The 13,046-nt window shown below is 39.4% G+C and overlaps 2 protein-coding genes and 2 non-coding genes across 11 annotated transcripts; 3 read left to right on the forward strand and 1 right to left on the reverse strand.

The window, feature by feature from the left end:
• Nucleotides 1-117: 117 nt before the first annotated feature.
• Nucleotides 118-1,170, forward strand: Mrps26 (mitochondrial ribosomal protein S26). Its single transcript, XM_076439077.1, has 3 exons — nucleotides 118-276; nucleotides 334-603; nucleotides 678-1,170. Exons 2-3 carry the CDS (start codon nucleotides 356-358, stop codon nucleotides 1,102-1,104), a joined length of 675 nt encoding a protein of 224 aa, XP_076295192.1. The 5' UTR covers nucleotides 118-276; nucleotides 334-355; the 3' UTR covers nucleotides 1,105-1,170.
• A 126-nt stretch (nucleotides 1,171-1,296) lies between these two features.
• Nucleotides 1,297-10,771, reverse strand: Med (Smad/Smad4 homolog Medea). Of its 8 annotated transcripts, none has more exons than XM_076439038.1 (12): nucleotides 10,208-10,771; nucleotides 9,645-9,767; nucleotides 9,388-9,536; nucleotides 9,041-9,320; nucleotides 8,593-8,847; nucleotides 7,728-7,868; nucleotides 7,234-7,422; nucleotides 6,989-7,162; nucleotides 6,645-6,899; nucleotides 6,054-6,335; nucleotides 5,730-5,860; nucleotides 1,297-5,644 (listed from the first exon to the last, which is right to left on the reverse strand). In XM_076439038.1, the coding sequence occupies exons 2-12, from the start codon at nucleotides 9,709-9,711 to the stop codon at nucleotides 5,564-5,566; spliced, it is 2,004 nt and encodes a 667-aa protein (XP_076295153.1). In that variant the 5' UTR covers nucleotides 9,712-9,767; nucleotides 10,208-10,771; the 3' UTR covers nucleotides 1,297-5,563. The 8 variants fall into 8 exon arrangements, with proteins under 8 accessions (XP_076295153.1, XP_076295152.1, XP_076295156.1 ...); XM_076439037.1 differs by having other exon boundaries at nucleotides 10,253-10,770; XM_076439041.1 differs by lacking the exon at nucleotides 10,208-10,771 and adding an exon at nucleotides 9,856-10,201 and having other exon boundaries at nucleotides 8,593-8,832.
• Nucleotides 10,772-11,717: 946 nt separating this feature from the next.
• Nucleotides 11,718-11,789, forward strand: Trnaa-cgc (transfer RNA alanine (anticodon CGC)). The gene has a single exon. It is a non-coding gene; the product is annotated as a tRNA-Ala (tRNA).
• A 91-nt stretch (nucleotides 11,790-11,880) lies between these two features.
• Nucleotides 11,881-11,952, forward strand: Trnaa-cgc (transfer RNA alanine (anticodon CGC)). Its single transcript has one exon. It is a non-coding gene; the product is annotated as a tRNA-Ala (tRNA).
• The last annotated feature ends 1,094 nt before the right edge of the window (nucleotides 11,953-13,046 follow it).

Below are 13,046 nucleotides of genomic sequence, written 5' to 3' on the forward strand. Positions count from 1 at the left end.
GATGTTTGATCAGTTTATTTTCGAAATGATAAATCTTAAAAATTCGTAGGACTATCGCGCGCTTGATGTTTGCGGGTGTCGCTCGAGGCGCATTAAATCATCTAGGTTATTCTAGATGACGATCTGATAAAGATACAGATAACACTATGCGCAACAGACCTAACCTAACAGTAGCAGAAATCATTTTAAATGTACACAATGATATCCTGGAAACTTTAATATTCCTGACAGAATCGAGTTCGGAAACTGCGTGAGGATACAAGGAGAATATCGAAGGTGATTTTGCGATTTGATAAACATCTGTTCGATGCATTAAACATTTTTGTTTCAAAGGTTATTGTAACAATCAGAGACAATGATACGAGTTACCAGCTCCGTAATGGGTACCAGTACGTTGACAATAAGAAATTTAGCTGGTTACGATCATTTAATATCAAAAGCAACAACTATACAATGCGTACGTTGGAAGAGGAAACCGATTTGGATGGCTACGGCAAAATCGAAAGTATTCAAGGTACCACAGAGGCCACAAATATCCGAGGAAGAGTCAGCAGAACTACAGCGTCTGCATAATAACTATAAAACAATGATGAAATCGTTAAGGTATGTTATAGACATTCATTCGATGTCTGTACAGTAATATTGCGTTATTTAATTGCCATACTTTTTGGTTCTAGGAGCTTTTTCGTAAAGAAGCTCGAAGAGGAGAAAGTTAAGTCTAATGTTTCAACTTCACAAGAATATACAGACGAAGATTTCTTGGTTCGTTATCACATAAACAAAGAATGGAACAAACAGGTGGCTGCTGAGAGAGAGGATAGATTGATTGCAGCAAGGAGTGAACGTACAGAGGAGATTATAAAGCAATTGGAAGAGAAAGAACAGAGGAACTTAGACATCCAGCGTGAAGTAGATGCAAAAATTAGAAAAGCTAAGGAAGAAGCTCCTACGTTCATTACTCCCGATAATATAGATCAAGCTATCGCAAAAGCATTAGAGACTGTTGTAAATCATAATGCAGCTATCGATCCCGAAGGCAATTACTATGTGGAACACAGCGGAGAAATACCGGAGAGTGTAAAGAAAGCTGAGAATACTGTATAAATTATAGAATAAATCGTTTATATCTTAAGTAGTTTCTTTTTAATAAACACAAAAGTACTGCAATTACATTTGTACATTTGCTTCTCATCATCAAATTTAATTCGGTCAATTCATCTAATTCACAGAATATGTTTATTGAAAATGATCGTATATAATAATGTAATGTATTAATAATATACAATAACAAAAGGATTTGTAAACACATCCATTCAAGTTCTCTTAGCATATGTGCTTTACATAATTATGGTACACAGGCGTTGCATCAACTACCCTAATCACGCAGCCTGTCACACCACGTTGTCACAAATTCTATCCAGCACATACCTAGGCAAATTTCACTTCTCAACAATCTAATAATGCATTATCGTCGTACAAGTTTTGTCACAAAGGTGCGCAAATATCAACTGCGAGTAGAAATCATTGTATAATCTTCTCTTCTCGACCTTGTCTCGACGATAATCACAGACGTTAATTTGTAATTTGTTAGACGCTTATCATTTCATCTTTCTTTCTTTTTTTTTGTAGCGATCACCGGAATTTTAACACCTGAATGAGATTGTGTTCGAACGCGTGGTTTTTTAAAAAATGTTTATATGCGATTCTACTTGCATTATGTATTGCGACATATTTGTTAAGAATAATTACTTTTACATTTCATACATATTCGTAACGTATCATGATGTGTAATCGTACCATCAGAGTATCTTTGGTTTAAACACACACAATTTGTTGGAAAAAAAGAGAACGAAAACAGAGAATAATAGATTAATGACTTCATAATGAATTCCCAACTATTTCATCAGAACGAAACGCGAATAAACACGTGTGAAAAACAATAATATTCACGATTAAGTCACGGCTGCGAAGCCTCGAGTAAAAAACGTATTAATATATTATTTTACAAGATAATTCATTAATCCATACGAATAGCAATGGTAAATGTATAATTCTATTCTGATATTTATTGTACGTGCTTGTGTATAATGTTCCTAAAGTTTAAGAACAAGTCTTTGAGTCTCAAGATCTGTAATTAACGACGAAGCCTCACATTAAAATACATCATTACGTCTACGGGTTCACAAGTAAAAGATTGCTATATAAATTAAATGAGTCACAGAATGGAATTGATAGGAGTTGAACGAACCGGTTTCAGACCATGCCACAAAGCAAACTCAGCTTGACAATACTATATAGAAATAAGAATCCTGAAGCATTAGGCTTCGTCATCGATCGTGACATTATTAAGCAAATCGGTAGAATCCTTAAATAGCAAGATATAACGCATACACTACCCTGGTAAAAGTGGAAAAAAGCTGTAATAATTCGAGTATAGTTTATCCCTTATTTAAATTACCGTTATCATCCTTTCTTTTTCTCTCAATCGTTTAACGTAAGTTACATAGGCGTTTCACTTTTTATTTTTTTTTACAACTATCAGCTATGGTATCTTTGACATGAGACAGGGCTATTGCACTTTGATACCGGTACTAATTATATGTTATGTATGAAATCTTGTTCGGAGGCGTCGATAAAATATCGTATGAACACGTTCTGCAGAATCATTTCCACTGTAAAATGAGCCTTCTATTATGCTTTGTGTACCAATTTCTCTTATCTCATACCTACGTGTGTTATGCGTACGGAGTGCGCGGAATGAGGTGGTTGAGGGCTGGATGAAATCTACATATTCGTGAATGCTACAATTGGTTTTTGAACGCATATCAGCTTTTTGCAATGCACATCACGTTCTCGCATACATTTAATTCAGCTTAAATTGTAGATATACAAAGTTCTTTCTTTCTTCCTTTCTCTATTTCACACACATACACACATACACACACACACACACACACACACTCTCTCTTTGCTCTCTGGATCCCGTAAAATCTATGGGGGTCTAGGACGTTCCGAAGCACCACAGTTAAAACGTGTGTTGCATCCGCGACTCATGAGCTTGGTAAAAAATAGGATTTATAAAAAATCTTACACCTGTTCGTTATTTTGCGTACACGGTATGTATGAAAACGATGGCACATATGTTTCTAAAGCGAACTTGGCGGTAAGTATGCTTAAACGCGATTTTTTCCCTTCTTCTTCGTTTTTTCATTTTTTTTGTTTGTTATCATTATCATTATTTGAACTCTGTATCCTTCCTCGTTTAGTATGGACAGAAAAGTGATGGAAATAGCGTTCCATTTGTATTTGTTTTTTTTCTTTTTACTATTAAATTACAGGCGTTGTAAAAATTAATTTAGTCGATAACATTACTCTTCACATTTTGTCATTCATCAACAAATGCATCATCGCATCCCTTCTGTTACTTTTTACTGTACAAACTGTATGTATTTTGTTTCTTTTTTATCCTCCGTTTAATCGTCCTAATTTTATCCCTCGGATCGTTGGTCTTTTTCTTTTTTAATTAATGGTGCTGATAGATTGCTTCTTTTTCGACCACATTCTTGCCACGCAAGGTGATCCATAACATTACAATCAATTAGAAGAACAAAGCAGTTCACGATAACCGAATCGACTCCGCTCAATCAAGAGTAACTCCACCCTTTCGCTTGTGTGATTTCGATGCTCGAAGGCATTCGTTATTCCTTACAACGATATATGTACAGATATCGGGTCGATGAGAACTCGTCTTGATCAAGTATAATCATAAAGAAATATAAGAACAACATGAACACAAACAGCTAAATAATCTCTACTCAATTACAACAAAGAAGCAAGAATTTCTTGAGTACCTATACTGTGCATCGATTAGTTTCTTTTTTTTTCTTTAAAAACAAGCAGTAAACTCTCTCTTCTCTTTGCCTAGAACAAATGAAGACAATATAACGTCTGTTGCGTACATATACATATGCGCACATATATGTATGTATATATATACGGATAGGTATAAAATTTGGTCAACGTTTTTTTCTCTGTATGATAATATTATCAAATATAGCATATATATATAAGAATATTTTGTACGAATATAGAATAATAAAATGGTTGGTAAACAGTAAGTATAATTATTCAACAAGTACTACATAGTAATCGTAGTAACATCGGTGGTCGATTAGAGAGGAGACAACTGAATAGATTCTAAAACCCGCTAAGAAAACATGATCAGTTCTTTTTATCGATTTCTTCCTTCGTTTTTCATTTCTCTCTTTCCTCGAATATACAAGATCGTACCATGTTTCGAACGTTCGTAGAACGGCCTCGTCTCCAATAACCACGCTAATAATAATTATAATAATACTAACTATAGAATTAATTCATGTCCTTCGAGGGAACGTAATGGTAAAAAAGAAAAGACATGAAAAACAGCGTTCTCAATTAAACAAACATTGCAGGTATTCGTGTAGTGATATTTTTTGGTTGTAAATTATAAAAAAAACAGACACGACAATACAGAAGGTTCTTCCAATAAGCACAGTGCCAAACTACTGTCAGCACAACCAACAGGGCGTGATAAAAATATGACTTTCTAATACAACTATATACTTTTCTCAGTGTTGTTGCTCCCATTCAAATATTTTGCTACGCGATAAATCTATGTTGAATTCTCTGCTTTACTGTATACTCTATCAATACATTCCCCAACCCCATCCAATCCTCGATACTACAAATTTATAGAACGGCGTTATTTATTTATTTATAATACTTCTATGTACTAGAGCTGTGACCCGACAGTACTTTGAGACGTATTGCGTTTCTTCAGAAAACCTTCCTGCTGTGCACACATATACCATTTTTTCTTTTATCCATTGTTCGTTTATATCCGACCATAGACATTGAGCTTAAAATTTGTCATTGTTGTCTTCTTTATCTTTTTCCCGTTTTTTTTTCTTTTAAGTAGGATGTGTGTCAGTTAAGCTATCTTACAAAGCTAATCTCAAAAAACGAGATTATGACTATTAACGTTTCCGAAAGTATCACGTTTTACTCACGCACTTTGCTGAGCTCACCAAGCCACGCCGTGGGAAATGTATTTATTCTTTCTTTTCTTTCTTAAATTGGACACCGCGACTGCCTATTAAAATAGAAGTCTTTCATCTCCTACCTTTGTTTCCTCACGTAGGTGCACTCTCGCCCATCTTCTTAAAAAATAACTTCTCATAAAGAAAAATAATATTTCCTTTGCATAACGTTTGTACGTTGACGGTAATGCAAGGCCGTGGCACACATTTTCATCCTACGCGACATAATCATGTGTGTAAAATATATAAAAAAACCTCGACGAACGTTCCAATGCGACGGCAGCAATCGTTCTCGTCCTGGATCGAGCCTCGCACTGTTCCCGTTCCTGAATCAACTTTGTTGGGTATCCTCTCGAAGGTACTTAGCATGCTGCTACGTGTATATACTCGCGCTTTTTATACATTTTGCACACTTGATGCAGAGTCTGCAGCAATGTGATGTCTTTTGTTTTGTATCGCATGTAGTACTTCAACGATAAATTAAATTATTCAATTCCCCGAGGACCGTCTATTGGCATAGTGTGTAAAACTTCGTCTAGTAACTGAAGAGCTCTATGTAAATGTACCTGTACCACAGAAAAAAACACATAATTGTATCTTCTTCTCTAGAATTTCAGCCACAAAAATTGTGAAAAGATAAATCAAACATACCTCTATCCAGCAGGGAGTTTCCTTTATACTTTGCCGGGGATAATCGGGGCCCCAACCCTTCACGAAACTTAAACGCAAAATGCAGAGTCGTCGGAGATCATCTACGCCTATTCCAGCTGCTGCACTGAGACCTGCGTTATGACAAAAATGAAAATAAATTTCTATTTCACTCCAGTTCGTTTCAGTTCAGGTAGAACATTATTATTTTTCATAAAGATCCGTTGTCTAGTCATAAATGAGCATATGGTTCTTGGAGTAGAGCTATCAAGGTGGATTGAACATAAAGACTATTCTTTTAGGTGATTGGAAGAATGTTATACTGACTTTTAGTGATTGGTGCACCGTGCGTCAAGTGTCCCGCAACAGCAGCAGCCTGTGCCGCGGCAGCGGCTTGAGCAGTGGCGGCTTGTCCTCTCATTTGCTTGTGACACTGTCGTAAATCGAAGACTTTAATGTACGCGGAGGGATAAATTTTGTGTACCGCGTCACCGGGCGCCCGACCTGCCTCTCTGTCTAAATAATAGGATTGTACAAAAACGCTGTGTTCGCTTTGGCATCTTAACCAAACGTCGCCTTCTCCCCTCAGATCCAGCACGACTCCTTTCCCTGAAACATTTTCAATCGTGTGAAATAGAACCGTTCAACGAGGAAGAAAAGAAAGGATACCTGTCGAGGCTAACAATTAAGGACGGTTTATGACGCGGTTAGGGATTTGCATAATAGTGGGTCCTAATTCGAGGCTACGGTTTATGACACATCGAAAATAGGTGAAAAGAACTCTTAAAATTAGCTGTAGGATTAGCTCAGACATCTGCATGCCAAATGTTGACCGGTTCGACAGACCCAAAATCTAAATACCTGCCCGCGTCATAAACTGTCCCTAATTGTAAGCCTTCATAATGCCTAAGAATTTACCTATGTGAAGACGTGCCTTCTCGCTCTGCTCCGTTCTGTGTACATTACTCAACGCCCCTAAACAAAATCTATTACCGCCGCTCGGATCGACGTATCCGTCTACTGTGACGGTCGGACAACTACTGCTTACTTTAAAAGTTTCGCCTACTTGAGTATCTAATTCGAAATAGCCAACGGAACACCAGTATTCGGGTGCTGGTTGCGTGGAGAGCAAACCGCCGATGTTACCGCCCACGTCGCCTCCATGACCACCCCCTAATGAGCATGGGAATTACAATTTTTTATAAACAACGCTTCATTAAAACAGTTTTCAAGCCCCGACCTAATAGTTGTCGTCTACTTACAGTAAGAAGTGGGATGGAGGTGTCTGTGATCTGGAGGTTGCATGCTCTGAGTATACGTGAGAGTATTAGCTCCAGTCCACTGTGGCGCTCCCGAATTGTAAGCAGCCGTGCCCACTGGAAATCCATTTGGATGATGAATATGTACAGGTGATACAGGAGAGTTCTGGCCTTCTCCTGTTAGAATATCAAATATCATGATGAATGTAAACGAGCATTGAAAGCGATTTCAGGATAATATCGCATACCTAAGGATGCCGTTAACGCGTCCATGCTCGGAGGTTGATTGGAGTCTTGAGGCGGCGTATTAGTCCCGTAAAAAGCTTCTGTAGACTGGCCCTGCGAAGGGCTGAGCATTTGTGTGCCATTTCCTCCGCTAGGTGTACTCAACGACTGCTGTTGGCTACCTACGGTGTGACTCATTGGATGTACTACTGCTGCAAAATCAAATGTAACTCGTACACAATACAGGCAACATAACAGAAAATATCAATTATACACAACACTTTCTCCAGAGTCTCTGAAATTCATTACGGAAAATGATTCTAGAGACTATTTACGAGTTTTGACTAGCACGAAGCAAAATAAACTAATCAGCGGTAGACGGAAAGTACGCTGCTCAAAGCGATTAGGGGATCTTCTACTTTTATATTGTAGTCTTAAATTCTTGTCTTGTGTCCCTAATTTTTTTCGGAGCAGCGTAGTAGTAAGTATATAATGAAGCGTTCTATCATATACGTACGATGATGAATGTTACGCGTCGTAGAATGATGAGGTGTGAGAATCCAGGTTTGTCTGGGGCAATTATTGTCGTCCAATTTATTGTGGGGGTTACCAGCATTATTCCCTCCCCCATTACTGCCAAACATACCCTCACCACTAGCTGTGCCAAACAACAAAAGAGAAAAGAAAGAATAAAGCTAAAATGAAATAGAACTAGCAACGCAAAGTAAATACTAGATGAAGCGATAGTGAATGGAAAACAAAAAAAATTCGCCACAGACAAATGAAATCACCTTCTAATCTACAATAACAAAGCTTTACTCATCTTTATTGTATACGAACGTACAAACATGCTTTGTTCTCGAATGCACTCCGCATATAGGAACACATTTGCAAACCAAAAATTCTAGGCACAGAAAAATGAAGAAACTACAGCCCTAAGATCTGTAACTGAGCAATTACTGAGAACTAGAGATACGTGCTACTTTGATGCACAATAAATAGGCTGCGGATCTTTATGCAATATAAAAATTGTCTGCATCGACTACAAAAAAGGGGAGTTCCAGAAAAATTTATTTCTTCTCTTAATCATTTTAATGAGCTGCAAATAATATACCAATACATAATATGAAATTCGTCTGATGTTTCTTCTGATGTTTTGTGTTTCACCTACTCATTTTTGCTATAAATACATAAAATCCGCAGTCTAATAATAAGTTATTAACACATTCGTATCGGATAATGGATATACTAGTCTTTAAATTTATACATAATGTAACTTTGTGAAGTTCTATGAAATGAGCCGATTAGAATGTGTTAAAATATAAAATACCCAGAATGAACAACGAATATCGTTATTTGTAGTATTGTAGTACTTTGCTTACTTGGATTAGGCGGTGCTAGGCCAGGTATAAAAGTCTGCTGAGATGGTTGCGTATTGGACGAAGTGGGTTGAGCAGGTGGATGGTGCTGAATGGTCTGATTCATTTCACCGTCGACGTCCATAGCGGTACCTACTGCTCCAGCCGCCGCTGTACCTCCGCCACCGACAGAGTACTCATCCTTTACCAATCTACCACCCGGTCCTACGCCTACACCCGACTGCAGAGTCAGCCCAGACAGGTCTGTAAAGAACGGGTCTGTGCGGGGGAAACCAACCCATTCCATCATACACCGAGGCCACAACAATAAATCGTTTAACACTTATGGTGCTATACAAATGAGTTCACAGAAGCTTCACAAGGATAACAACACAACGAAAGGAAGTCTGAATCGAAGCACGTGATCTCTCTAAACAAAGACAGATACTAGAAATACGTTTCTTGGACATACCTATGCCAGGAGACACAACTCTCTCATAGTGGTACGGATTTACACATACAGAATCACACTTCAAGTCAAAAGCGAATTGGCAGTACTTGACGTGTTTCAATTCGTTCTTATGTAAATCCGGCCATCTCCAGATTCGGGCATAAATGACATGCGGGAAACCCTTGCGTCCCGCAACCTGCAGTCTACCATCCAGAGTTCTCTGTATGGTAACACATTTACTGGGGTGAGCTCCGTTGGTGGTGATAGCTGTTATCAAGCTATCCAACTCGTCTCGTTTTTCCTAAGCAGAGTAATCATTTTAGCACAATGTTTTGCAATAACAGACTAATTCAAATTACAATACTCACTTTCAGTTTCTTCACCAAGGATTCTATGGCTCTTTTACTGAACCCTTCGCTCTCTCCTCCTTGTCGATGGCACATCAACGAATGCACTATGCTCAGGCAAGCATCCGCACTGGTCGGAGCACTGGGAGCGATTCCAGTCATTTCTCTCACTGCACAGAGGTATTTGCAACACGTAACAGTAGTGTATCAATGGTGCACAGGGTAAATATATACTTGTCGCGGACGTTCGTAAATAAAATAACATTATCAAAACTTACATTCTGGATTAGGCTGCACTGGGGGCGAGGGATACAGATGACCTCCCCCGCCCGCCAATCCAACCATCTCTGTAAAAGCCGTGGCGAATACACGTGTATCAGACGTGTGTCGCGTACGTAGATCTGAAAGCGGCGCAGAGAGACAGTTAAACAAGTCGCAGAGCCCGCGGATGGATCGGTTATGAAATATTAAGAGACAGACGGGACGAACCTTATCGGCTGACGAACTAATTACCAGCTCGGCCACACAGAAAATAACCTTAGCCGAGGTGTTTCGCGATGACGTACCGTGAACTGACAGTTACCTCGATCAGGACGCTGCTAGTTTTTTTCAGGAGGTTAGATTGTGCCGTTGCGACATCGGTAGCAGAACCTGGCAGAACCGCACTTATCTCTAGTGTCTAACTTGCACGATTGGCGAGGCGACGAAAGCGCCAAGACTATCATGCGCGAGTTTCCAACAGCTCGCGTCTCGACCCGTCCCGTTCTGTCTCATCTATTCCTTTTTCTTCCCGAGCGCACCGAAACCGAATGCACACTATTGCACACCATTGCACACTCACAGCAAGTAACACTAACAGTTGTTCGCTCTGGAACCGAGCTCTCACCTATACACTCTTCTTTCTTCTATCTTGAACCGCCTTCGAACAACAGCAATGTGCACGGACACAGGGGTGGGGTGACACGACATTGCACGACATCCACAAGCTACTCAGTATCATGGAGGTCAGGCTTCGGAATTATGTGCTCATGGTAGCCGATTTTCAGAGGCTACGCCCCCTGGCTCCGACCGCGCGTCTCGCTCCCCCTGGTGAACCAAGTGCTTGAAGCCCTTCAGGCGCGTGCCATACGAACTATTCGTGGCACATCACACATGAGGTACTATTCAGTACTATTGTTAGTTTTTTTTAGTCAGCGGAATCCTCAGCAGGCCTATCCCATTATGTCGCACAGCAATTTCGGACAATAGATGTAGAAAATAAATTCAGATGATAAATTTTGAAAATCGTTTCTAATTGTATACTGTCAACATTTTATTCGCATCTGGGATAGATTTTCGCGCACGCTTAAACATGCTTGGCTAATTGGTAAGATCTACGGGAAGGTTGGACGTAACTGTTCACATTGCAGACGCGAATAGTTGTAATAGTACCTCCTGGGTGATGTGAAAATCTATTGATACGAGTGTCGCCCTATTGCGCCACGAATTGCTCCTATAGTACGCGCCTGAGCACTGCAGCCGCTACGGGGAGCGAGACGCGCGGCCGGAGCAGGGGGCGTGGCTCAGTGTTGCCAACTTTACGGATTTTTCATTTTGCCTACGGATTTCAAACCAAAATTTACGGATTTTTATGATCTCTTTTTTCCTTGTTTTATGTTCATAATTTTTTCATTCCTCATGATATGATCAGGGATTTTATAATAAAGATTGGGAGAATATTTCCACTGAGGAAAGAATTGTATATAGATATATAATGATATGTATAATTCCATGCATCTGATAACGTAAACAGGTGTCTTTCGCCTTGCAACTTACAGTTATAAAAAATCGATTGATCTATGATTTATGATCAATTATGATGATTATGATTATGATACAAGCGAAAATCTACACGGACTTTCAAAAATTTATGTTGGCAACATTGGCGTAGCATCTGAAAATCGGCCATCGGAAGTCGTGAGCGAGCATACAATTCCGAAGCCTGATGAAGGGTTATAACATTTAACCCCTGTCCTGTCAGGGAGGTTTTATTAACCCTACCCTCTACCTGCTGCACCCTACTTTTTCGACTTGTTTTATTTCGACGGCGGGCTTGGACCGTTACGAATTTATTTATTAGATGTAATTGTAGTTCAATTTCGATGAACAATTAATAATTAACGATTACTGCTTCTATAGTGGGAATTTAACAATTGATGCTCGACGATATTTATGATTGCATTAAATTTTTTAATGCAAATGAGTCGCATTAATTGAAACAAATAAATGTTTTCTAAATGCACATTCTCTTTCATTATATGGAAATTTGCGTATTCAGAGTGTCTCAAAAATTAAGCGTACGGTTACCATTCGGGGGTGTAACTCAGTGGTAGAGTGTCTGCTTCGCATGCTGAAAGTCCTGGGTTCAAATCCCAGCTCCTCCAAGATCTTTTTTTTTCGTGCTTTCCCATTATAAAAAATCCTAGACCATCTTAGAAACATATCTACCATGTTTGAAACCATTCTAAAGCACTTGGGGGTGTAACTCAGTGGTAGAGTGTCTGCTTCGCATGCTGAAAGTCCTGGGTTCAAATCCCAGCTCCTCCAACCCTTCTTTTTTCCGTTTTTTTACGATTAAATAGTGTTCAACGATTTGTTCTGTTCTCCTTTTTATTCTTTATTTCATATTTTAAACAATTACAGTCATAAATAAAGGTACTAATGTAAATATAAGTTGATGAACATATAGCTGACCGTTCTTCACGGTTTGGGGATTTTCGAACGTTTTATTTTTCTGATAAAGATGCGCGCCCCGACCCATTGATAAGCACTTGAGCAGCAGGAGATGTGGCAATTTCTAACCAAACCTAACCACTCCTGCGGCACTAGTACTTAGGAACGGGTTAGGATTTATTTCTGTACACTGCAGGGCCGTCCAGGCATCGCCTTCTTGATCCCCGACCCCTACAAAACAGATCACACGCTATTATTCGTTGATAATTAATTGCCACGCGATTGTAATTCGTTTAGAACCCGGACAATTTCTCGATTGATCTATACTATGTCTGAGTTTATATCACGATTATTCTCACTTATACATACAAGGCGCGTCTCCTAATGTGACTAATTACAATTACTATTAAATTATTGACTGTATTGTTAAAGGAAATGTGATAATGGGTACCTGTACACCAGGATGCCTACGTTTGGCTTGAATTATTACAACATGTGTATGAAACATTTTTCCATACAGTCAATAATTTCCATTTCCGCTGTTTATATAGTCATTAGTAAAAAGTCGCGGAAAGAGGACCAACGAGTAAACTCTCGTCTATCCCGGGGCAGAAGGTCTACACGCCGATAAAGGAGCCGTTTCGTATCATCCGCAAAGAAAGAAGTATCGATCGGGGTACTTCAGCGTCACTACACAGAGCCCATTCTCCTTTGAGGTATAATGAGGGCCCTTGTTGGTAGCGTACGTGCGTCCTCGCTTTTGCTGGCATCCACGAATCGTCCGAGGCAGTAAAAACAATTGGCACGAATGTAGAAGACATCGGGACGGAACTATAAAACGTTTCCACTCGTTAGCAACAGGCGGAGAAAACGGCCGGGCTCTCCGAAACGAAACGAACGACCGGCCGGCCGACCATGGATGATTAATAGATAATTAAGGAGACCTAGGGAAACCCTAATACAACTTG

The sequence above is a fragment of the Lasioglossum baleicum genome, chromosome 15 (assembly GCF_051020765.1).
Source record: "Lasioglossum baleicum chromosome 15, iyLasBale1, whole genome shotgun sequence".
Lineage (NCBI taxonomy): Eukaryota > Metazoa > Arthropoda > Insecta > Hymenoptera > Halictidae > Lasioglossum > Lasioglossum baleicum.

Coding starts and splice junctions, on each gene's coding strand:
- Mrps26 (XM_076439077.1), top strand. CDS start 356: ATGATACGAGTTACCAGCTCCGTAATGGGTACCAGTACGTTGACAATA. Junction 604..677: donor ACAATGATGAAATCGTTAAG/GTATGTTATAGA, acceptor TTTTGGTTCTAG/GAGCTTTTTCGTAAAGAAGC.
- Med (XM_076439038.1), bottom strand. CDS start 9,711: ATGGTTGGATTGGCGGGCGGGGGAGGTCATCTGTATCCCTCGCCCCCA. Junction 7,163..7,233: donor CGCGTTAACGGCATCCTTAG/GTATGCGATATT, acceptor ATATTCTAACAG/GAGAAGGCCAGAACTCTCCT. Junction 5,861..6,053: donor CGGTGCACCAATCACTAAAA/GTCAGTATAACA, acceptor GTCATAACGCAG/GTCTCAGTGCAGCAGCTGGA.